The following is a 24,924-nucleotide window of genomic DNA, read 5'->3' on the forward strand; positions in this document are numbered from 1 at the left end:
ATTCCCAGCAGATGACAATGGAGGCTAACATCCTGCCTTAATGAAAATTTGCATGGCATAGTTTCTTTTCACTTTACCTTATTAATCACCCTCCTGGATGTTCAGTTTGTTGCTGTTTTCCAATGCACACATCATTACTAATCAAACAGGTTATGCCTCTCAAGTATACTCAGGGCTATGTCTCCAAACAAGTGAGCCTGTGCTGAATGTGTAAAAAGGGCATGCACCCAGCTATAAAATCCAAGTGGTTAGAGTCACATTGGCAGCATAAAGCAAACACAAACCTACCCTGCTTTTAAAAACTGACACAAAGGCAAAATGATCATTTGTCTGGAAGCCACTCTGAGTGTCTGGGGGGAACCCAGTCAGATGGGCGGTGTACAGTTGTTGTTGTTGTCTGTGTTACACATTATGCAGCAACAAACACAGCAAACGCAGATTTGCCATGGTGGCAAATGCCACCTTTTAACTGATTGCCAGATCTCACCGTGTGAGCTGCAGGTTGCTATAGACCTACAGGAAGTCCAATGAGATGTGTTATTATGAGGTTAACTGTGTTCTCTCCCTTCCTTGGATGCTGTTTGGGAGAGCACGCATTCTTGCTCAGATCACAACATAAAAAGTCGAAAGTGCAGTATTTTCCTTAAAATCACACTTCTCCATTGATTTCGAGATACCTCCGTTATTCTGTGTGTCTCTTAACCCACAATTATGGAATATTAACTTCAACATATCAACTCCTATTCCTCCTTTCATGCCATGCACTGTAACATTTGCACTGCTGCAACAGAGCAATATGCCTCATCATGGAAAATATTAGTAGCTATTGGTCATGACAGGGAAATAGGATCCCCCCCATCAGAGGTAGTAGGCCTTTGTTTTCAAGAAGCTGGTGACAAACAAGGAACATAGGAACATATGCCTGAACATATCCTTTCAACTTGACAGTTCAGGGAAGTTACATAGCTTTAAAAATCATATAAAATCAACTCCTTTGCCAGTTTCCTCCATTCCAACACTATTTCGCCCTTGAAAAAGGGACTCCAGGAAGTGCCCAGAGGTGACAATTGCTGAGCTGATTGTTGGCCAAGGAAAGCCTAATCCCACCACCAGACTTGCCTAGGGGTCCAGACATGCAAAGGTAGTTCTATTGTACTTTGGGTGGTGGGACTTCAGAGGTGTTTGCCTATGCTAATCTTATACCTGGGTCCTGCCCTGACATGTATGCTTATGCTAATCTGGTACCAAGGACTTGACTGGACATGTTTGCCAAGGTTGAACTAGTGTAACCCCTGTCTACTCCTCCCCTTTGGTGACATGTCAGTGATGTAAAGATGATGTATCAATGGTGCTGTACGAACTATATTCTGGGATATTGTGGGAAGTTTTAAAAGTCAATGTCGCCTCATGCTCTGGGTTCTTACTGCTGTTGGAACCTGCTGCAGAACAATAAAAGATCTAAGTCTACTGACTGCTATTTTGCTCCAAATTGCCTGGCTGGAATTTCCTTCTTTTACTGACTGCATGGACCCATGGGGGACTTGTACCCTGACGAGCTGTGCTGTTGAGTAGTCTCTCAACCCAGAATTTTTTTTAACAGAGACAAGGGTCTCTTCTGGAGATGCTGGGGGTTCAACTTGGAATCTTTTGCATGCAAAACTGATGCTCGACTTTGAGCTACAATATTGCCTTTATGCCTTGCCTGGAGTTTCCAAAGGTATCTTGCCGTTTACTGTTGGAAACAGGATGCTAATTTGGTTGGCCTTGGCTTGATCCAATGAAACATCTATTCTCCTGCCTTCCTCTGAGTTCCAATTTGCTGTCATTGCAGGTCCTAATAGCACACGTCATTCGGATATTTAATAGGCTAAACAAAAATATACTTGGCTCACTAATGTAGAACATCAGTGGGCTTCGTAACGGTTTGGGGCTTCTCAATTGTCTTTGCTTGAGATGAGAAACTGGAGACATTTTATATTTTTGTGGGTCTATCTGAAAATTTCCCTGAACACTGTTTGGTGGCTTCTGCTACTGCTTTTACATCTTTGTTGTCTGTATTTGCTTGTAAATCTTTCCATTTTGCAGGCTAGAGATAATTTAAGCCTGAAAAAGAATATCTGAAAATATATTACTTTTAAATGGTAAGATTCATCACATCTAAGCCTCGATGCCCGATCATCAAAAAGACCTGCTTTTATTTCTGAAAAGATCCATTCTGTCAGAGTAAACAGAATGCATTATTCCCCTTTAATAACCATTTTTAAGCATGCTTCTGTATTACTTTTCTTCCACAGCTGTATTGCAATAAGCCTTAGAGTAATTGCCAGTTCTCTTCTCTAATAGGTTCATTATTCTTTTGCCATAATTGCAGCCATTAAACGACCAATTGTTAAATTTCCACTCCTACATTTACTTAGCACTCCATTTTATAATAGGGTATATCATTACGGTACCCCAGTGGCCACAGCAATTGTTCAAAGCGTTTCTGAAAAGTCAATGAGATCCTTTTGAAATACGTCAGAATTTCTGATTTCCAAGTAATCCGTCTCTACTCTTCCCTCTCCCCTTCTCTGTATAGTTGTCTTTTTTTAGCCTTTCCTAAGATAGCAACTGTATTTAGGCAGTTTTTCTGAAAGCAAAGGAAGCTGACCTATTCAGGAAGATATAATGGTGTGATTCCCATATATCTCAAGCACTAGTTCCTTACCTTTAGGTAATGATTCATACATAACAAGGTGATGGAGCAAAGATTTAACCAAAGAAATTAACACTTATGGCTTAATGGCTTTTTGAGGGCTTTGATTTATCTTTTCCCATGTTAAATTTGCTGGGCTTTCATCTGCACAGTAAGAGTGATCTAGCTACTGGCATTAGCTACAGTCATGGTAACAAAATGATCCATTTTATGACTCTTGCAATGTTGTTCAAAATTCTGAGACAAGCCAAATTGCTTATGTCAGGACTGGTGCACGTTTGTTGCTTTAGAGTAGTAGATTTTCGAGCATATCAGTAACAGAAATAGTTTAAGGAAGGCATAAAGACACTTTAGATGAACATTTTATTTAGAGCTATTAGCATAGCATTTCTTTGTTTTGAGTAACAGGGAGTGTTTCTCTGTTAGCAACTTCAGCTGTATATAATATATTAGCATTGTACTTTTGGGGGACGAGGCACAGTATCTTATCTGTACACTTGGTGGCTTGGTGGCACATTTCTTGACCTAGCGTGTTTACTGTGACTGGGATTTGAGTAGTATTTTGGTCAAAACTTCTGTTATCATTTACATGTATTATATCTGTTGGACTACACCCTCTGTGTAAGCTTTTAAATGGGTTTGATATGATGTGCTATGTTATATTTAAATTCTGCTTATTAGTGTGATGACATTTTAGGTTCTAGTATGAATAAACCTGACCCAACCATTATCAAATAATAAAAATAAAAGCATGCATGCTCAGACAATAGAAGCAGATCCTGTTGCCTCAGAATCCTGATTTGTCATAGGCAACCATTCCCAAGTAAGAGTGTCATGGAAGCCCACATAGTGAACTCAGTTTCTGTAGTCTGGAAGAACCTACAGCAAGTGTGGGAAACCTTGGGCCCTCCAGATGCGGCTGAACTACAACTCCCATCAGCCCCAGCAAACAAGAGTTGAGATAGATGTTTAGGTGTTCTCTCTGTGTGTGTCCTCATCTTGTCTCAAAATTGCTTGCTGATCATAGATAGCAAGAAAAAAAGGCAGACAGGAGAAATCTCATCCCACCTGGTGCTGCTACATCAAACAAGTATTTTGTCATGTGGGAAACCTCAGGCTGGCACAGAATAAATCCCGCTCAAAATCATTTTGACACTTTATCCCTCAAATTGCACTGTTTTCATCTTTAAAAGTTATATAGACTGCTTTTCCAGCAAAACACTTCCCATCTGATAAAGATTAGGCTGAAGTAGTCCTATGCTTTCTCACCCAGTGAATGAGTTAATAGAAATAATATATCTATGGTTCATTTTCTAGAGAATCCTGACCCTTCATAAGTAAAGTGAGGGCATGCCCACATAAAATATGGAGAGTACAAGATCCATCATTATAATGCATTTGTTACGTGAAAGAAAAGGCAGTCAGCCTTTGTCAAATTGCTGAGGTTTGGCTTCAGCAAAAATTATTCTGGGAAGCATAGACTGTGAATATCGTCACATACTTGTTAGAGGAAATTTGGAGGATACAACCTGTCCTCATTGGCAGAGGTGTATAAATTATCCAACTCTCATGTCAAGGTGCCGTTTGGCAAACCCAATCATGCTTGCTCATGTCCCTAGAATTTTGGAATACTTGGGAGCCTGAAAAACCCTCACCCTTTCTTCCATAAAACAGGTTAATAGGGTAGGAGACCTAGAGGTTAAGAAACTGCTTCAGGTGGAAGCTAACACAAAAGAGCCACCAGGAGGGCTACATCTGTCTGCTAACTATTTGCATTCACAAAGCGTGTTAGGCCATTTTCTTCTTAATAGAAAGAATTTACTTTGACCCTGTAGGCTATAATTTCTGGATACTCTGAATAGATTGTTACAAAAGAAGGATGGCTTTAACCCACTTATAAGCATCTGTGTTTCTCAGCTGACTTCTAAAGCTGCAGATAAGATACAGCAGAATTGCTCCAAACTTACACACACACACACAAACACACACCTGCAGCCACCCCAAGGACGAATGAACAGCTCCTGTCTCTCATCAGAATGCCAAGTGTTAGATTCAATTTTCAAAACTATTCCTCAACCTAAGGGAAAGAGTTGACATGGTAGGTAATAGAATCGCACATTTGGGTGGTTGTAATTTAGATAACTTCCATCATTTCCTTGTGCTATTTATACGTAAAGAAAAACCTTTGCATTTAAAAAATGTCGGACGACTGGAAACAGCTTACAAACATCAGAAGGAATTAAAAAGCACATTAAACACTCAGCCACAGAGATATGGTCTCTTCCACAAAAGCAGACATGACTGTGGCAAAAGGAATCTATTATTGTAAATATAATTTGCTATTATTATTACACATTCATTTTTATCATTCTTTGGCCCCATTGCATCATGTTGTCTCATGTCTATTTCCACCTTACTTATTCTTTCCTCACTCTATTTCTGTTTAGGTTTCAAGCATTCTTTTATCTGCCACATCCTTAAAAACACACACAACCCTGCTTAGTATCCCATTTCCCTTCTTTCTTTTTCATCCCTCTCTGAGTTCATGATATTAATATTCTTAATCTAGCAAGGCAGTTAACATACTAAGACCATTTAGAAGCCACTGGCCTCCCCCCCCAAAAAACCCCCCCCCACAATTACATGTGAGTCTCCAAGGCCCAAAATTATTCGCATATGTTCTTGTGCCGCATCAAATCCACAACATGTCAAGCTCTTGGGTCCTGGTTACCTGAGGGAACACCTTCCCCTGTATTGACCCATTTGATAAGTTCATCAGAGGAGGCCTTGATGGTCATAACCTGCAGATTATCATGTCCACATACAATCACACTGTGTGGTGTACAGTGACAGGGGAGGGATGGTAGAATGGCATCTGCTGGCAATGTCCCTGATACTTTATTTTCTGTCCACATTTTTTTTCCAGTCAAAATGTCTTCTAGAGTTTCCTTCTTCTGAGTCTTTCATATCCTGGAAAATATAATATGAGGGGGCAGGGGAATGAGAATAAATTAAGAGGGTGGAAAACTTTTATTGAGTTAAGGTTTTCAGCTCTGTCCACACCTATTACAGAAATATTTAATTGAATCCCTGTGTTTCCTTAATCTGCCCATTTACATTTCTTTCCTTTCTTTAGCCAGACCTGGATTCCTTATTCTTCTCACGTTTTCCGGTCTTTTAGGATTCAGCACACAGCCGATAGGAGCAGATAGATTTATCAAGAACATTTGATTGTAGGTTCATGAAAGTGGTTCTTAAGAAGAAGCCCTTTTTGTGCTGATTAGGTCAGCATTAAAACATGAACACTGAAGCAAAGTTTGCTCAAGAAAATGGTGTCCAGGCTTTACTACCAAGAGCAAATGTGTGTTGTCTAAACCTTCCATCGAAAATATTTTGGGTTGAATTTAGTCTTGCTCTTCTGGGAACAGAAGGGCTCATTGACTTCACTAAAATAACCCAGATCCAGTGAAGGCTCCCACTGAAGGAAGTGGGGGAGGCAGTTTTCACCAATTCCCCCTCACCATGCAGCCAGTGCCATTTTACATGCTGTTGTATGGGCTCCTCTACCCCTCCCCAACCAGGAACAGCTTTTTAAGGAGCAATGGGACTACAGGGAAAGGCAAAATTAGAGAATCACCCCCATGCCATCCTTTTCCCAGTGCAAGCAGAATTCCACTGATCACAGGTCTGCATCTAACCCTTTATCTCCAAATAAAGTTAAATGCATCATAAGGTGAGCAGTCCTATTCACAACCAACGCTACCATGCGCAAATAATTTTGGAGGTTCATTTGCAAGTTTTGTAGCACCTTTTTTGTCTTGTTCTCCTTCAGCTTCTAAAATTGTCATGGCTCTCTGGAGAAAGTGATGAAATCTGAAGAATTAATATTGCTGATGGTTAACAGCCCAGATAATTTCTAGTTAAATTCATATCTTTCCATGGCTTGTCATACTAACACATTCAAAAGGCTAAATGGGTTTTCTATGAGTTACCCATCCAGCATTTGTATCTTGCAGATTGTTGGGATGAAAGAAGTAGGAGGGCAAAATAGGGAGGTAATTGGCTGGGGAGGGGGGATTTTTAAGCCAATTGAAAAAAATATGTTAACTATGTGTTAAGTATAATTGTTTTGATTGCACACTGAAATTGAGAATGTCTTATGTATATTACTGAGGGTTTAACATGGAAACTTCCATTGTTCCAAACTAAAGAAGATCAAGAAAACCTCTCTTAAGTGTTTAACAGGTTGATGATTAATTCTAGATGTTCTCAGCTCTGGCGTGTGCCTGACTTAGACCACATGATAGAGAGAGAACTACCTTCTATGGCTATGTTAATCTATGGGTGTCCATTTTGTGTGAATGAACAACCGAATGCGTAGGATGTGATAACAGGCCTCTCCTGGAATAATCAGCCTTATGCTGGAATGCAAGCTAATGGAGTCTGTGTATGGAGATTTTTGGCCTCTGATTTCTGTGGCCTCTGATTTTTGGTGTGTTGGAATTATTTTGGATTTTGTAAGAAGCTGGGCCTGTGCTGGACATGCATGAGATATTGCCTGCAACTGTTTTGGACGTATCACTATTGTTTTTGTTCTGTTTTGAAGAAAGTTCTGCAAGTAAAGCTTTGAATAACATTTATAGGTCTGGACAACTTTTATTCTAAAAGGACTCTGCTTTTATGCATCCAGTTGCTTCATGCTGAGCAATATATTAATACCTGCAACAACTGCTACACGGTTAAAAGAAGATAGGAACATAAATAGATCCCTGCAAGATATGACCAAAGATCCGACTTTGTTTTCAATGGAAACAATTCACTTTAAATATCTATCTTTATGCTTTCATAGCAAAATCAGTTACAGTGTGTATCTGAAGAAGTGTGCATGCACACGAAAGCTCATACCAAGAACTAACAGTTGGTCTTTAAGGTGCTACTGGAAGGAATGTTTTTGTTATAGCAAAATCAGTTGGCTTTGTGTGTGTGGCTCAGATTCCAACATTATGTGATCACATTGAGTGGGGGAGCTGAACTGTATGTACCTGATACCTAGCATCCATTATAAGAGCTGCAGCTGTTCTAAGTGGGAATAAGCAGGACATGGAGGGCGGTCATTGCCATAGCAGAACATTGACTGGCCTACAAGCAGTCAGATATATGTAACACAGTTCCCTCCTCAAACACTAATGAAGTATCTAAATAAGGCTTCTGTCTACCAATGAATCATTATGAAGAGCTTGTCATATCTTTTTACACTGGGCTGATGTGATAAACATAATCATCAACTGTACATTTCATTATTAAGTTTCTGACATAGAATGTTTTAAGTGACCAGCCTCCCAACACATTTCCAGAACCTGCATGCAGTGTTATTAGAGTTATTGATGGTAGAACTTGTCTCAGTTTTATGAACCTTTACTACTGTGAGTGTTTCATGCTGCAATTATAGTTTTATGTGGATTTCTTATTTAGGTGCATGATTGTTTACCAGTCCCAGTCTTATGCACAGCTAATTTAATGTGCTTTCTTTTGGTTTGTATATGTGAAACAGCGTTAGTTCACTGCAGTTTCACAGCAGGCACAGATAAAAGTTGGGTGCTAAAAAAGAGTTGTCTTTTAATCTAAGGATAAATTGGTTTCATAATACGGTTAAAAGCTTTGAATTTGGGAAAGTAATTACAATGCTGTAGAAATTGAAAATATGGCTAGCAGATATAAAGGTACAAATGTTGAAACTCTCAGCAAGGTGCCTGCACATATGTGTATGTAAAATATATAATTTTGATAATTTTTGTAAAAAGAATTGGTTTCATGTTGTTGTCATGTCAAATGCCAGGCTATTTTTATCACATCACGCAGTGACTACCACAGTGTAGATACAGCCTATAGAACTGGCAACTAATTGCACATATTATTTTGTGTGAAATCATTGGTAGTAGCTGAAGCAAATGATTGAACTTTGCATTTACATCAGGTTTATTCTAGGTGTGCTTAGAAACAGTACCGAATTAGGAAGATCATCAGATTCTCTTCTTTTCTATGTATCATCATCAACATATTCTCAATTGCATTCGTTAGCAAGAAGGGAAAGATACAGAATGCATCTTAATTTTTCCCCATTTCCCATTATGAATTGCTTTTCAATTGGAGACAGAGAGAGAAAATATTGTCTGTGCTTGCAGTCATACTTTTGACAAATTCTTCTTGTGACTTGTAAGCAGAGCAACTTCGTATTTGGAGAGGATATGAAACTCCACAGTGGGTCTGCCCTTGCTTGTTCCAACACCATTACAGTGACATTCCTGGCTGTGAATGTGTTTTCACTCCTGCTGTTGTATCTCCCCACACCCCCAACAGTGAACCAACATATCAACTATGGCTTTAGAGAATAGCATGTATTAAGCTGGTTTACAACACAGGCTCAACCATATTAAGCAGCTATTTTATGGATTCCTTACTTTACTATTTCTTTGGCTAGGCCTTGTCTGTCAGGAAAAAAATGTCATTCACAAAATGACAATAGGTTGCTATTTATTTCTCTGTGTCATCTAAAAGCAATCATTCAAAACAAGAACTAAGGTGATCTTCTTAAGGCAAAAATGTTTTCAGAGATGAAAGCTGGCAAGGCCAATTTGTTACCACAAAACACAGTGGCAGGGTGGAGGGGAGGCCAAAGCGCCTGACTATTTCGTGAATGGGCTTATTTTCCTTTTGCATTGTGTATCAATAAAATAATATCTTGTGCAAGCAGGTTTCTTCTCAAGTCTTAGGATTGTGTTGTTGCCTTAGCTTTCTTTGATAACCATCTGCAACAGACGCAAAACTGAAAAAGTGGGGAAATGAAGCAAAAGAGACATTGCCCTAATGCTTCAGGGATGTTATCCGTACGGGTCAGTAATCATTGCCGCTGCCTGTTTAAAGAACCAGCAGGGCAATACAGAGAGTCTTTGATTCTATCATATTATACAACTAGGAGTATTATGGCTGTAAAGGGAAAGAGAGACAAAAGGTGGACACAGAACAAAAGCCAGCAACTGAAAATCATTCACATTTACCTAACCACATCTGATATACAGTGAAGACCAAAGGAGAAGAAGAAGAAAATAAACTAAAATGCCCTCCCCACCCCCAATGGTTAAAGATGTGCTTATTTAGCAGATATTTCAATTACTAGGCGCCTCTTTTTTTCCTCTTTTAATTTCATTGGCTTGCTTCTCCAGGCTCCAACAGATGAGAAAGGTTTTCCTTCAGTACAGCCTGGGAGTCTGCCAAATCCAATACAGCCCAGAGGTGGGGAAGTTGCACCCCATGAAATGTTGCAGGACTCCAGCTCCCATCACTGCTGATCATTTCTTTGTCCCACACATTTCAGTGCATCACGCTGTCACTTCCCTAGCCACAAAAAGTCCATTACCTTTATTTATGTATTTTAAGAGTTGATTTGTTGCACTAGGGGTCCACTTAACTGCACAAATCAAAATCTGTGGCATGAGCATGTGGTGGATCCTTCCTGCAAAATAGTGACAGTTGGGATACACAATAAACCAAAAAAAGGTGTGTTTTGTTTAAAATTCATTCACTTTGATGAATTATTCCAGGAGTATAGCAAGTGCCTGAATGCAAGCACAATTGAAACGGAAATTGAAGTTTCTCGGGCACTTTGTGCCTTTTCTTAAAGTTCCCTGCATGTTTTAGACCTACTTTGAGGCTTTGCCTCAATTTTTGATGTCTTGTGTTTTGGTGATGGTATATATTTTTCGAGTCTATTTTGTTAGCTATTCTGCCTTCTTTCCCTGTTTAAAGCCAAATATTAACATTTTTACAGTAGATTTTTCTCATCACTTTCAGTCTGTGTTTTCTGGCACTTTGCAAAAGCTGTGAAGGTTTTGTGTCTGAGTGGTTGAAATATTCAACCACTTAAAAATCTATCATTTATATTTACCGGCACTGACTTTAACTTATGAATTACAAATAAGATTCAATTTTACTGTAGAAATATGCCTTGATAACAATGCTGCTGAGTACATGTGGGCACCAATGGTTGTTATTAAAGTGCTTACAGCAGACAACAAGGATTTTTTTTCTTGGGTTCTAAACACTGCAGTCTAGTGCAGCTACTTAGAAGTAAGTTCACTGAGCTCCACAGAACTTATACGTAGGTATATATGCAGCGCATATGTGTGTGTGTGTGTGTGTGTGTGTGTGTGTGTGTTTATTTAATGTGCATTTGATCTCTTTAGGGGCTTCTTTTCAAGCAGCCAGTGAAGGATTTCTTCAGAATTTGTTTGCTCTGTTGGCCTTACTAAGGACTGAAATAATGTGTTTAGTAGACAGAGATTTATCAGCAAAAACTGTTACGAATTTAGGGGAAATGGTGGAAAAGAAATTTATTAGTTTACACATGCACCAAATATTTATCAGTTTCAGTTCTAGTGGAACTCCTCTTATTTGGCGGGGAAGCATTCACTTCTCCTCCAAGGGAAACCAGCAAAAGAAGCTTTAAAACAAACGAAGATGTTGCCTCTGTAGATTCTAAACAACAGGTGTTTCACTCTGGCCTTCAGATTGTCTAGAAATACTCTCCTAAATGTATTTATTTCATTAAATTTATATTTTGCTTGATTGTGGGGGGGGGGGGACACACCTCAAAGCGGTTTACAAAAAAAAAGATAGGACAATGAAATTATAACTTTAAATTTTTTACAACCATAATTTAAATCATACAAAAAGTTTAAACCGTAACTTAAAACTCATACAATTATTCCTAAACATTTAGGTAGGCTTGTCTAAATGTCAATCATTGCTACAATTTCATTGGTTGGCTAAAAGCAACGAAAGGCAGAGATAGCTACTTTCTAACCAAACAAATGAGCCTGGCAACCCAATCCTCTGATTGGCCGCTGTGGGCCACTACCACATCCGCAGCTCCTCCGCTCTTGCCAGCTAGGGTGGGAGGTGGGGAGAGCAAGAAAAATGCCTCTTTACTGTAGTCACTATTAGCACAGTGCAGACACCACACCTGATTCCTTTAATTAGGCTGTGTTTACAAAAGAAAAAAATTCTACAGGTTTACTTGTCATCAGCAGTAGAAAAACTGAGGTTCCGAAAGATCAACAGCACATTTCTGTGCCTGAAGTGAAAAGGGAAATTTCCTAACAAGCATGTGCAAATCATGCTGCTCCCCAGGCCTGGCTCCTGCTGTAAGAAAATATTGGGGAGCAGGTAAAAGTTAAAGTCTCTCCTACAGTATATGAGAGTTCTCAAGAAAGCATAACAATGTTAACACTTGGAGACATGGAGGATTCAAAACTGATATTCTAGCAACACTGCTTGCTTATCTTTTGGTTATCATTGTATTATACAAATGAGACATGCATGGTGTTTTGTGGATTTCGATATTCCTGGATTTGAAATGCAATTTCTTACATATCAGATCTCTAATAGATTGTAATCCTTGTATGCATCTTGATCCTCTCTGCAGCTATGCACCCCAACGGAACTGCACAGATATTAGTAACCTAAGAGGGAACCAATGCCTTTCGCTGCATCTCTCCTCCTTTCTGCTCACTAAAATTAAGTGTATCTCATAATGTTATCTGTCACACTCCCAACATAACATGAGCTGGGATATGGAGTCTAATCTTAAAGATTAAGCTGGGAGGCCTTCATTCAGCAATGTTAATAAGCACAGGCATCGTTTCTCGTTAAACTGGGAGTCCAAACATGCAGTGAAGCACAATTACTTGTCAACAATGAAGTTAGGGAAACACAATGCTTTGGTTAATTTCTCCCCACTCCCCAACCCCACCTGCATTGTTGCCCAGCAAGGCTGCCTTTCCTAGACTCCAGGTAAACTTAAACAGGAACAGTTCTATTTAAGTACAGTAGGCAGGGGGACATGCTTATTCCCCAGCCTCCATGCCCACACTGGCTTCCTCTTTCCACTTGCCTCGACAGGAACTTCCCTCTTCAAGTACTGCCCCTCGACCCAGGAGCTAACTATATGAACACTGTCCAGACAACTTTTACAACAGCTGGTATGGTATATAGATTCATGATTTGGAAAGCTTCATGCGGCCAAGATGGTATGGCACAAAACTGGTTTGCTGCTGTATAGTGTGTCCTGGGTGCATCCACAACAATAAAGAGTCTTCTGACATTTAGAGGCTAACATGCAGTTGTAGAGATAGTAGTAGTAGTAGTAGTAGTAGTAATTTATTATTTGTACCCCACCCATCTGACTGGGTTGCCCTAGCCACTCTGAGTATATATGGTATATAAACCGCATATATATAAACATGACGACTGTAAGCAGTAAAGTGAATTGTAGTTGGCAATCCAGTTGCTAGCCAAATGGAAAGTGATGTATGGCTCAAGTTGCCTTTGCAAAAAGAGTAAGGTGGCAATCCTGTCCTCACTTACCTGACAGCAAACCTCATTGGATTTAATAGGATTTAATCCTGAGTAGATATGGTTAGGATTGCACTGTAAGTTTGGGGAGGGGTCCTCCCTGCTTGACCAAGTAATGCACTGGTAGCACTCAGTCATGCACTGGTAGCACTTTGTATCTACATAGTGATTATTGCTACTAGTTTCTGTACACCTACAATTTATCCTTAACAAGAATGTATTTCACACATGTCAATCAATGCCTTGCAAAAGGCCGTTTAAAGCATGATGTTTCTTTTCACCGTTTCGTTTCTTCCTGCCTTCTCATCATATTGAATGTGAATCATTTTTTATGACTACGGTTCATTTTTATTCTATTGTTATACTACACATCACATGTCAGTGATGTAGACCAAGTCAAAATAGTTCCTTGACTATTATGAATTTATTAGAGTGATGTATGGGCCAGTTGGTTGCTTTGAATTAGCAATATGGAATGTACAGTACCAATCAGGGCAAAGAATTTCTGGTCATACAAATAACTACGGGAAATTAGAAGTGTTTGGCCTAGGATGACTACTAATGTTGAACAGCATAATCAGAATGTTTTGCTATAGTTCTCCCCCACGTTAGTGCACTTTCTTGAGGAAAGGGGCATTGAGAGGCTTCCTCACTTGTGATATGGAAAGGTGTCCTAGATATAGCTGATTACTTTCCCCTTTTTTTTAACTTATTGATGAAACATTGGAAGTTGATTTATAGTAAGTCAGACCATTGGTTCATCTGGTTCAGTATTGCCTACAGTGGTCTGGTTCTCATGTTATGGTAAGCCAGAATATGACTTACCATGACCATGCAAATGTTCTGGCTCCCAAAGGAGAGTTCATACTCACTTTGCTTCTCTCTGAGCTTTTTAGGTCAGCACAGGATGGCAGCTAAACCAAAGTTTTTCTTCGCTTGTTGTCCAAACCATGGACCATGGTTAAGGTCTCTTCTTAACCATGACTAGTAAACAAAGGTCAAACCTTCACTATGCTGACCTGAAATGCTTGGGGAGGAGCGATGCCACTGGTATTTCATCCTTGGGAGTCATCCTTGGAGATGCTAGGGACTGCATCTGGAACCTTGCATTTAAAGCATGTGATCTACCACTGGGCCACACCTCTTCCTCAAAAGGTAACTCTCTCATATGGGCCAGGAGAGTGGCAGAAGGAGGTTACAAACAGTTGGAGAAAGACATAGTAGCAGACTGTAAATATTAAACATTATTGATAGAAATTACAGTTGCCTTCTTTCAAATATATTCCCTTTTTCTAGACTCCTAGGTTACACCACATAGCTGAAACAATCCACATCCAGTCACTATGCTACTTGCTTATTGCATTCTATGCAACTATCTTTCTGCCACAGCACCCAGGGTGATTTACAATTTTAAAGTATTAGAGTAAGCAAATGCTGCAAATATCATCAGGCCAATTCAAGGAGCTGATGGCACTAGTTCCCTGGCCTGGGCTTCTGATTTCCCTCAGGATTTTTAGTAGCCACAGGGAAGGTTAAGATGGGGATGTCCCAACAATTATCTTAGGTCACTGAAAATCCATGTAGGAGCTGGCAGTTATGTGCTCCCTGGTCTGGCCTTATTGCATGCTTAGATCCTGTGCTCGTTCTTTGCCTGCACATGAATTTGATCGCTGGGCATGTCAGTTTTAGGTAAACCTTAAGACTCTCTCCATTTGCGCACCATATTGTTTTAAAAAATGTGGTGCCAGTAATGGCAAATGTTTTGGGCAAGAAGGATCAGAAGCACCTCCAATGCACAAACATCTCCTTGTAGTGATTCCTCCAAATCAGTTTAGCTGGGTGGGATACAGTATCTGGAAGTTGAAGAAACTGGAAGGCGTGGAAGAAGTGGGCATCCCAAAAGAGGCCTCAAGGGTATCTTCCCATTTGCTTTGGGTTGTGTGTCTGTCACCATCTCAGAATCAGTGCTGTATGTTGCTGTTAGTCTGGACAGCACATGATTTTGCTGTGCAGGTAGTAATGCCATGCTAGGCGCTTGTGAACTTGTAGCAATGCTCCTTGGAGATGGACCAAGGAGACTGCAAGATCTTCTATCCATTCTAGTCTAGGGAGCAAAAGGAAAGAAGAGAGGGCAACATGTGTTGGAAGGGGTTATCCCTTTTCTGTTTTGAATCCAACCCCCAAAAAGCAGGGGGGGGTGGAATTGGCAGGCACAAATATCAGCATGAATCCTGTGTGACTACATCTTACGCCAGAATTCTCTAGAACATTTTTGTTTCAGGTTAAATTGAAAAGAGGATGGAGAGAACAATCGCAGCACTTGCATTAATAAGTATCATGCTTAATATGCTAACAGCATAATTATGCATATGGAAGTCTTTGTATTTTCAATTCCTACAAGGATTTTAATGGAAGGGGGAATTGAGCCCATAAGAGTATAAAATAGCTTATTAGCTTGTTTTTCTGTGCTTTTCCTAGACATAAAAATCCATGCTTAACATTATTAAGAACAGATTTTATCCTAATGGGGGCTAGGAGGGTCTTCATTGCCAGCCTCTTACTTAGACATTTGCTATGTTTCCACCTTACAGAATTGTTAGTAAAAACCTACAAAATGAGACAAACTATATAGGTGGCATTTAGTTCAGCTTTCACATTGGTAATCCTTTAAACAAAAACTTGATCCAAGCAATGCTCCCAATATGATTGCCATTTACTTGTTATCTTTGTTCAAGGTCTACCAAGCAATTTCGAAACCCCATGGTAAGGTAACTAATAAATTTTTGCACACAACATTTTAAATAAGGCACTTATAACAAGTGGTTTGCTGAAAGCCGTTTTGTTTAGCTATTGTATTGTAAAGCCATCAGTGAGCTTCCACTCCACCCCCACACCCTGAATCAAGCTAATAAAATGTCATCACAAATTTTAAAAGAAAAAGCTGTAACATCTTTTTCAAGGCTGGGTCATTTTAGGTTTTGGGAACGCTATAAGAGCACTTAAAACAATCATATTTACTTGCTTAGTTCCCTGAAAAACCATAAGTGTTATCTTGTCTTCCTACGAACAATGAATCGGGTTACTACCAACACTCTACTCTTAGTAGGTGATTGTTCAGTTAGTTGAGTATTAACTCCTTTTATTACTTCATGTTTCATTTACAAGTAATATGCTGTTTGCCACTGTGTAAATGAAGAACAGACAGTTCAATGTTGTTGTCTTGGCAGGAATTTCATTGTGTTTCTTCACAGCTACTCTTATGTCTAGTATCAAGGTGTCCTTTGGAAAATGTATCCCAGCACCATTGTGGACTATTGGAAAGGAGCATTAACTGGATTAGTGCATTGGTTGTTAACATTAATGTAGAAGTTTAATAATTTGAATGAAAAATGTGATCATATAGGGGTCACATGGGAAGGTCTGGGGATCAGAGGTGGGGAACATGTTTTGCATGTAGAAGTTCAATCTCTTGCCTCTCTGAATATCAGTGTTGCAGTTAAGTAATTTTAGGAGCCAGACTTGACCATCTTACGAGGTCCTGCTCTTAATGTGGTAATGTGCATTTACTTCAAAGTGTCCTGCTATATTTAGGGATGTTCCTGCTCATTCTTTCTATGGGGAGCCCTGGATCTCTACCACCCAATCCTTCCCTGATGGCAGTACCGCTGTATACAAAAGAGTCTTGGGTGGCAAGGCTCAGAAACGGAACTGAGTCAATGTAAGGCAACTTAATATTACTCAATAACTCAAAGGGAGGTTCAGCCATGAATTGACAATGTTGGAATATTCACAATTAATGAGCAAGGTGGGATGAAAGGCTCAGCCAAAAGCAGGACTCGGAATCTCGGCTTCTCCAGAATCTGTTGGACTCCCATCGCCAATCATCCCCAGCCCATGTGACCAGTTGTTGCAAGTGATGGGAATTGTAGTCCAGCAACATCTGGAGAGCCACTGATTCCCCATCCCTGAACTGAAATTCCCCAATTAACTTTCTATACTACCATTAATTATTAAGCAAATGCCAATACTAATACCTTTATTTAGAGCCTTTAGCTTGCACGTGTTAAAATACAAAGTACATTAACAGGCAAAGTATCAGGTTACATTTCTTATGTGTAGGCTAAAAATGCTACATACTGTAGGCTTCATTTTCATTTATTGTAGGCAAGTTGATGGCCTTAACTGTGATCCAGAATTCCCATTACTGTATTTTACAGTTCATTTATTGATCCAAATTTCGGATTACAAAAAAGCCAAATTGGACATGGAATCTTTACTGCAGGTGCCTTTCCTCTTCACCAGGTTCTTCTCTTACTTCAGCAAGTAGGAAAGAAACCAAGCCTCCTATGTTGAGCTCAAGCAGTGCTATAGAGCTCCTTGTTGCAGGCTGGCTGCAACAGTAGGGACTGCAACATTTTGTCACCAGTCCGCACTTGTCAATTGTATAAGCTGCTTTCTAAAATTCCAGCACACACTAGCATAGCCAAGAAAAATAATTCTAGGCAGGGCTATGCAAATGGAAGCAGACATCTTCTTTAGTGGCTTGACTTTCCATTGGTGATATCACAAAAACAGAAAGGCAGACCCAAATTCTGCCTTCTGTGCATCCCAGAGCATGTCCTTTTAGTTTTTGTTTCTTCTGTATAAGACAGGGCTGGCTAACCTATGACAAGGTATTGGACTCCAACCACAACTGGACCCCAGGTAGCATGGTCAATGGTCAGGGATGATGGAAATTGTAGTTCAATGACATCTGGAAGGCCACAAGCTTTGGCTTTCTTTTGGAGCACAAGAGACTTGGGGATTTCAACATTATTTAGCTGTTAACTCACTCCCCCCCCCCCAATGCGGATTAGACCAGAGTAGTCCACATCTACATGTATTTGAGGAACAATTTTAATCCTTCCAGCAGGCATTCCCTTTAGTGGTTGCCCATGCCTTCTAGTTGACTGATTCTATTGCATTGACTAAGAACCGACAGGACATGTGCTGCCATGCACATAGCTGAGTGCACACCATATTTGGGGGGGTCCCCATCCAGGAATTGTGGGAAAGCATACAGTCAGAAAACTGCAGATTTCACAATCCACAATTTTTGATTTATTTATTTTCTACACTGTTTGGTTGTAAAACAAAACAAAACAAAAATGTGGGTCATTTATGCAGTTTTCTGGTTTTGTGGAAATCGGAGGCATCAAGAAATATAATATGTCTAAGGCCACACTTTGTTCAGTGGAAATAGGTACAAACAAGGCTTCAAAATAAATTAAACCACTGAGGCAGTAGGGGCCCATGGAAAGTGGAGTAGCTGAACAAATTGTCTATGACTTCCAAGTGGCGTGATTTGGAGCCCAGAACCCCCAACGTATTAGATTGTCTCTGTGCCAGGCAAACTGGAATTTACATGGGGGATAGCATTTAGGCTGGTGTTGTTTGAGGGTAACGTCATGTGGACTAAGCAAATTAAATAGGAGCATAAACAACTGCAAAGCTGATGGTGTTTCTGAAATATTGATTTCCAAAGGGTGATTAGGCTGTAGCACAGGTGGAGGAAAGCAGCACTCACAAGATCCGTTACCTGATATGAGATTCCCAGAGAGAGGCACCCAACTCCTGAAGATGCTTCAGCCTTCAATTAATTCTGTGCATGCCCACTATTCTGAAACTGCTTCTGTTGATCTCCACAACAGAGAGAGGGGTATTAATTAGCCCCTTTCCTAAATGGAAGTAGGGTTGGGGGTGCACCTTCCCAAAGACTAATGAATTACACTTGAGAGGACTCTGGATATCTGCTAACAATTATCTCCCAATGAAGAAATATCCAGCAGCCATTCTGGTCTATTTGCATGCAATCTCCTGGGCCATTAACAAGCTAGCATCCATTGCAGCATTAATAAGTCCTACAGTGCAGTATCTTTCTTAATCAGTAGGTGGAGTGGGACAGTGTTCTGGATAGATATTGCTGGTAGACTCTGTTTAGAATGTGAGATGCCACTATGTCGCTTCCATCTGTATGGCAATAAAATTCTGCTGGCATCTGTTTTCTATTCCTGAAATGGATGCTTTACCAATCACATTAGGAAGACGATAATGATCACAATATACAATCAAGACATTTTTTATATATATTAAAAAAATGCCTCTACATCCCCAAGCATGGCTTTTCCACCAATGAGTGAAAGAAAATAGGGCCACAGCATTCTTAAACCATGCTCTGATATTGTTTATGATCGATTGTAATTACTGGAAAGAGTAGGGGTTGTATACTTTTACAGCTACAAATTATTTTAAGTTAATGAACATTTTAAAAACCCTGTAAATACAAATTAATGAAACGGAAAGCCAAATACTATACATAACTTTCCTCAGTTGTGCATCCCATTCGCTAGAGGGGAAAGAAAAAGAATGGGATCAATAAATGCTTTCAAAATAGGATGAATTAGAAAAGTGGTAAAGTATTTAGCCCAGATCAAATCAACACCTGTGGATGTACACGGGGGCTTTTAGGTTCCTCTTTTGATGGCAAATGCCTGAATCCTTTTAACGTCCTTCTCGGAAGGTGAGGGAAACCTGGAGATTGACACTTACGAGGCCCAGTGAGTTGTTTCAGCAGATACCCCCTCTTACCACTAGCACCGCTACCATCAGCATGTGTGTGTGAAAGTGTTTTCAGTAAGTTTTCTGCCACCCAACCTATGATAGTTTTCATTCAAATGCAGTTTTATTACATGGCCATTTACACATTGGGAGATAATTTCATAACGCTGGGAAATAGACCACTCTGTTGTTCTTTCATTCTGCCATCCATATTTTAAACTAGTATTGACATAGTCAGAATTGGATCCTAATCAATCAGTCTGTTGTTCAAGTAATGACTTAAAATGCAAGGTTTGCTCTAATTATCCACCCTTGTGTGCTTGCTGCATTATTATCAGATCAGCATGGGTTTATTAAACTAATGTATGTAGCTTCATGCAGGGCTGTTTTCAGTATGTATAGGTCACAGAGTATAAGTATCTACCTGCTCAGCCACATCACCATAAAAAGGACATATATACATATTTTTCATAAAAGTAACCCTCTCATTTATTATAAATTCAGTGATGGTAGAGTCAAATATTCCTTAGCAGCCTTGTGACTGAAATGTTATGAACTGGCTGTTTCATAGTTCATTTGATAGGAATGTTTGGAATTTCAGATCTGTCCATTTTCATTTCTTTCAGTTTCTCATTTTTCCAGTCTGAAGGTCAGTTCTCAACATCTCCAGATCAGTTTGTGATTGATTGATTGATTGATTGATTGATTGTGTGACTGCAGTACATTGTTTATTGCTTTCATTTTATGGATCAATGGTCTCGTTAGACAGTAAATTTCATATTAAATTGCTGTTTTAGGGGTTGTTTTTAAAAGTGTGGAATGGATTACAGTGGTACCTCGGGTTAAATATGCTTCAGGTTACAGACTCTGCTAACCCAGAAATAGTGCGTCAGGTTAAGAACTTTGCTTCAAGATAAGAACAGAAATCATGCTCCGGCGGTGCAGCGGCAGCAGGAGGCCCCATTAGCTAAAGTGGTGCTTCAGGTTAAGAACAGATCTGAAATACCATTTGTAAATCGTGGCCATGAATATGAGGAAGCAAACTAAAAGATCAGAAGTAGCCACTGGCCCTTCCACAACTGAGACTCCTGGTATATCCTACAACTTACAGCTAGAAAAGCCCTCTGCTCATCTTCCTCTCCCCATCCATCACCATGCTCCAGGTTAGGGGCAAGGGGAACCTTTGCCCCTTCAGGTGTTGCTGAACTACAGCTCCCATCAGCCCCAACAAACATACCCAATGGTCTAAGGTGAGAGGAGTTGGAGTTCGGCAACATCTGGGGAGCAATGGACAGTCAGAGTGTGTAAGTCAGTTCATCTTATAGTTTGAGATTGTCAGCAGTTTCCATTTATTAGTTTTTAATTGTTTTGCGAAGCTGATCTGCCTTGAAGCACCAGAAGCAATTAACTCACAGCATATGCTAATAGCATGACACTTTAGAAAAAGGTTGCAGGAAAACTCAAAAGTTTCCAAAATAATCTCGGCAAGCAGATTGCAAAACAACATCAACATAGACACTGGGCACCCATTGCTGAAGATGATTTCATCACATTGCTTTCATAGCTATAAATTCTTAGAAATAAAGGTGTTCCTGGTGGAACTGCTGATATTCCCTTAAAACCATGGTGGCCTGATCTAATTAAAGCAGGCCAATTGGGTAAAAATAAATTTGTTGTTCAGCCAAGGCTCATTAAGATAGGTCATGTGGTCCAGTATGCATGGAGACACAGTTATTTAGTGAGTAGCAGATAACATGAAATAATTTAATTAAAATAAGAGGACAGTTTTAGAGCTATGTGCTTTTGAAGTGAAATGTAAGATATTGTTTAAGGTCACAGGCACTTGTCTCTACAAGGCCAACTTTTTCCAACCTCCTCTTGTAAAATCTCTGTAAAGATTAAACAGAAATGCTGCCAAAAATAAAAAATTTACTGAGTACACCAGAGTTTGAACCTTCCCAGCACCAGTCCAAAATGTGTGTGCGGGAAATGACAGATGACTTCATATTGCTTGTCAGGACAAAATATGGCTTTCTTTTGTTTAAATCCCACAGTGGATTTTCTGTTGTTCAGAACTGGCAAAGCTGTTGTCATTGTCAGTGTGGTTCCAGCCGGCATTTCCTTGACAGGGTGCATAAATATCTTGAAAGATCAGTTTTGCCCTCTTGCTAATCGTTATGTGCTTGTGTGTTTGACAGTAGAGCAAGGCTGTGTGGGTGGGGATTGAAGCTGCCATTCCCTGTTAACGCTGATATGGTTGTAACAAGCATGTGACTCAGTTGTTCCTTTCAGCATACTCTTTGTTTTCTGCTCTTCTCTGCTGCCGGCTTTCAGTATCCGAAGGGTGCTCTGAAGAATGACCACTTATTCAGTTTTGCACATAATGCTTTGATGACATGGCCACGTGATCAAAACTGCAAGCTGGAATTTTGGGCGTTTTCCAGAAGATCTCGAAAAATAAAATTGATGTGGCTGTCCACACACAAAGTAAACAGACAGAAGCATTTTTAAAACGATTAGCAAGGAAATATGGGCATTGTCAGAAAACAAAATAATGTCAGAGACTGGAGACTTATATGCGCTTCCTCCTCTCTGTGAAACTGCAAGTGAGCTAGGCCTTAAAGCATACCCTCCAACCTTTCTCAGATGAAAATAGGTAAAGGTAAAGGTACCCCTGCCCGTACGGGCCAGTCTTGACAGACTCTGGGGTTGTGTGCCCATCTCACTTAAGAGGCCAGGGGCCAGCGCTGTCCGGAGACACTTCCGGTTCACGTGGCCAGCGTGACATCGCTGCTCTGGCAAGCCAGAGCCGCACACGGAAACGCCGTTTACCTTCCCGCTGGTAAGCGGTCCCTATTTATCTACTTGCACCCGGAGGTGCTTTCGAACTGCTAGGTTGGCAGGCGCTGGGACCGAGCAACGGGAGCGCACCCCGCCGCAGGGATTCGAACCGCCGACCTTTCAATCGGCAAGTCCTAGGCGCTGAGGCTTTAGCCCACAGCGCCTGAGTGCCCTTGTGAATTGGTGTCTCAACAAAGGTGACCCATCCTCGTGAACCAGGAGTGGGCCAGGACCGGGCAGTCTGAGGTAAAGGTACCATCTAGTGTCTTTTGACCGGGCATGGGCCCCGCTGCACTGAAGCTGTAAGTTTTTACGAGGGGACCCATACCTGCCTGGTCTGTTTTGGATTGACACAGTCATGCTAGCTTCAGTCAACTGCACTTCCTCCCACTTGCGTTAACCTCGGCTACCACTTCACCAACCCTCAAGGCACCAATGAAGGCGATCGCATATGCTGCGGAAAAGAGGCGGGCCTCGAACTTGGCCCAGCAGATTGACCTAAGCTTTGTGCGTATCTGAGATAGCAGCCCGTAAGAAATTGGCTTACGGTTCTAGGGGGGTTGTAGCCTGCCCCAAACCTCAATAGCTCTGCGGATCAGGAAGTAACTACACGGGACAGAGGAAAACATGGCTTTAGCAAAGAAGCTGATGGCGACTATGCGTATCTTTAAAGTTTTGGGGTCCCGTCCCAAAACATCAAGATGGAAAAGCTATTGCAGAATGTTGTCTGTGGTGGGTAGCACGCTAGGCAAAAGCCCCAATATCCCTGACCTGAAGCCCATGAGTTCCAGGTGCAAGCAACCGGAAGCGAGACATCTGAGAGCAAGACCCTTAGGGTAAGAAAGGTTGTGGATTAATCTAAACTCACCATGGGTCTTTTTGGGTACAATACCAAGGGGCGAGATATGCAGGTTTGGGAAAGGGAGGAGTACGAATGGACCAGCCACCCTCCCTGCGGCCACTTCCTTAGCTATTTTCTACTTCTGCAACCTCAAGCCTTTCCCTTACTGACATCTGGTTAGGGGAAATCCTTTGCAATTAAAGAGTCGGTTACTGGTATTCTGAAACCCTCTGACAAAACCCTTCCAACGAAAGGATGCTGTGCTTCCGTCTGGATAGCTAGACAAGAGGTTGCGGAGAGGAGGGAGCTGGATCAGTGGAAATACTAGACCCGGAGGGTCCCTATCGTCTAGAATGGTGGAACCCCCGACCTCCCCGAAAGGGCTGCTTCTCTTTGTAACACGCTGCGGCTGGGAGTACCCCTGCACACCTCTCGCATTCGTGGGATACTTACCAGACTGCCTTGGCATGACCCCTTATTGAATTACCAACGCACCTTGCGCTTTGGCTCCCTTCTTAAGTCTGGCTTACCCATGCGATGAGAATCTAATGGCTTCTTCTCAACATACGGGATGACCGCCACCGACCAGATGCCCCTTCCAAATTGGTCCCAGCGTGCTTGCAGGATCCTGGAAGCCTTCCTTCAGAACTTTTATCATAGCTAACGGTGGCGGCCCCCCATAAGGCACATAGGCTGTTCTGACTCTTCTTCCGTGTTGCCCGTTTTAAACTTGCTCCTCTTACACACGTGCTCCTTCTTGGTGCGTCTTTTGCCTGACGGTTTGTCCCCCTCAGCTGTCTGAAGTCCTCCCTCCAGCTGCTGTTCCTCCTCACCGCCTGACGAGGTGCCCAATTCTGGAAGCTGGACCCAGGGCTGCTTATTCTGCGAAGGACTGGAAGAACTGGACACAACAGGGTTATTGACACAGGCCGGCGGCCTCCTCGCAGGCGACCCAATGCAGTTCTGAGGACCAGATGATGCCGAGTGAGCCTGAGACCTAGTTTGCACTGCTGCAGTTACTGTCCAAGAGCTTGGGCCTGCACCTGAGAACTGAGAATCGTTGAGGAGGTCGGCAGAGGTGCCTGGAAGGTCATCAAGCTGGGTGAGAGGCGGGCTCTCCGGGACCACCTGGGCTCTCCAGGACCACCTGGGTATCTGATATCATATCAGGGGTAGCAGCGGAGGGCATGGGGTTAGGGGATTGATTGGAAAAAACGCTACTCATAATCATCAATGAACAATCTAAATGCATTTAGGCAGTGTAAAATAGGTTATAATCCCGTCCATGTGGCGCCCCCAATGAATCACGGCTATTGGCACCCATGCAGCCTGAGGTGTGAGCTGATTCCGTTGCAGAGCGCTTCCTCTTAGGTGCCATGGATAACATGCTAAAGCTACTGCCACAAACACATGCTACCGCTTACAAGCGGTTGTACAGGGACATGTAATTGATTCTGGAAAAATAAACTAATTAATGATTGTTTTACTTATAATAAACAATGATTCCCAAGCATTCCGTTAAATGTTTAATTGTTTATGC

The 24,924-nt window shown here is 41.2% G+C and overlaps 1 protein-coding gene across 2 annotated transcripts in view; it reads left to right on the forward strand.

Moving 5' to 3' along the window:
- ST6GALNAC5 (ST6 N-acetylgalactosaminide alpha-2,6-sialyltransferase 5) overlaps positions 1-24,924 on the forward strand; it is a 139,784-nt gene that overhangs the window by 18,364 nt on the left and 96,496 nt on the right. The window contains exon 1 of one of the 2 annotated variants that reach the window (XM_083743104.1): positions 12,763-12,780. The exons of the other annotated variant lie outside the window; for it this stretch is intronic. Coding sequence (XP_083599230.1) covers positions 12,778-12,780 — 3 coding nt within the window. The 5' untranslated portion in view covers positions 12,763-12,777. Of the gene's footprint in view, positions 1-12,762; positions 12,781-24,924 lie in introns of those variants that run through there. 2 annotated transcript variants of the gene reach the window in all.

Source organism: Podarcis gaigeae (assembly GCF_964106915.1).
Source record: "Podarcis gaigeae genome assembly, chromosome: 6".
In the NCBI taxonomy this organism is placed as follows: Eukaryota; Metazoa; Chordata; class Lepidosauria; order Squamata; family Lacertidae; genus Podarcis; species Podarcis gaigeae.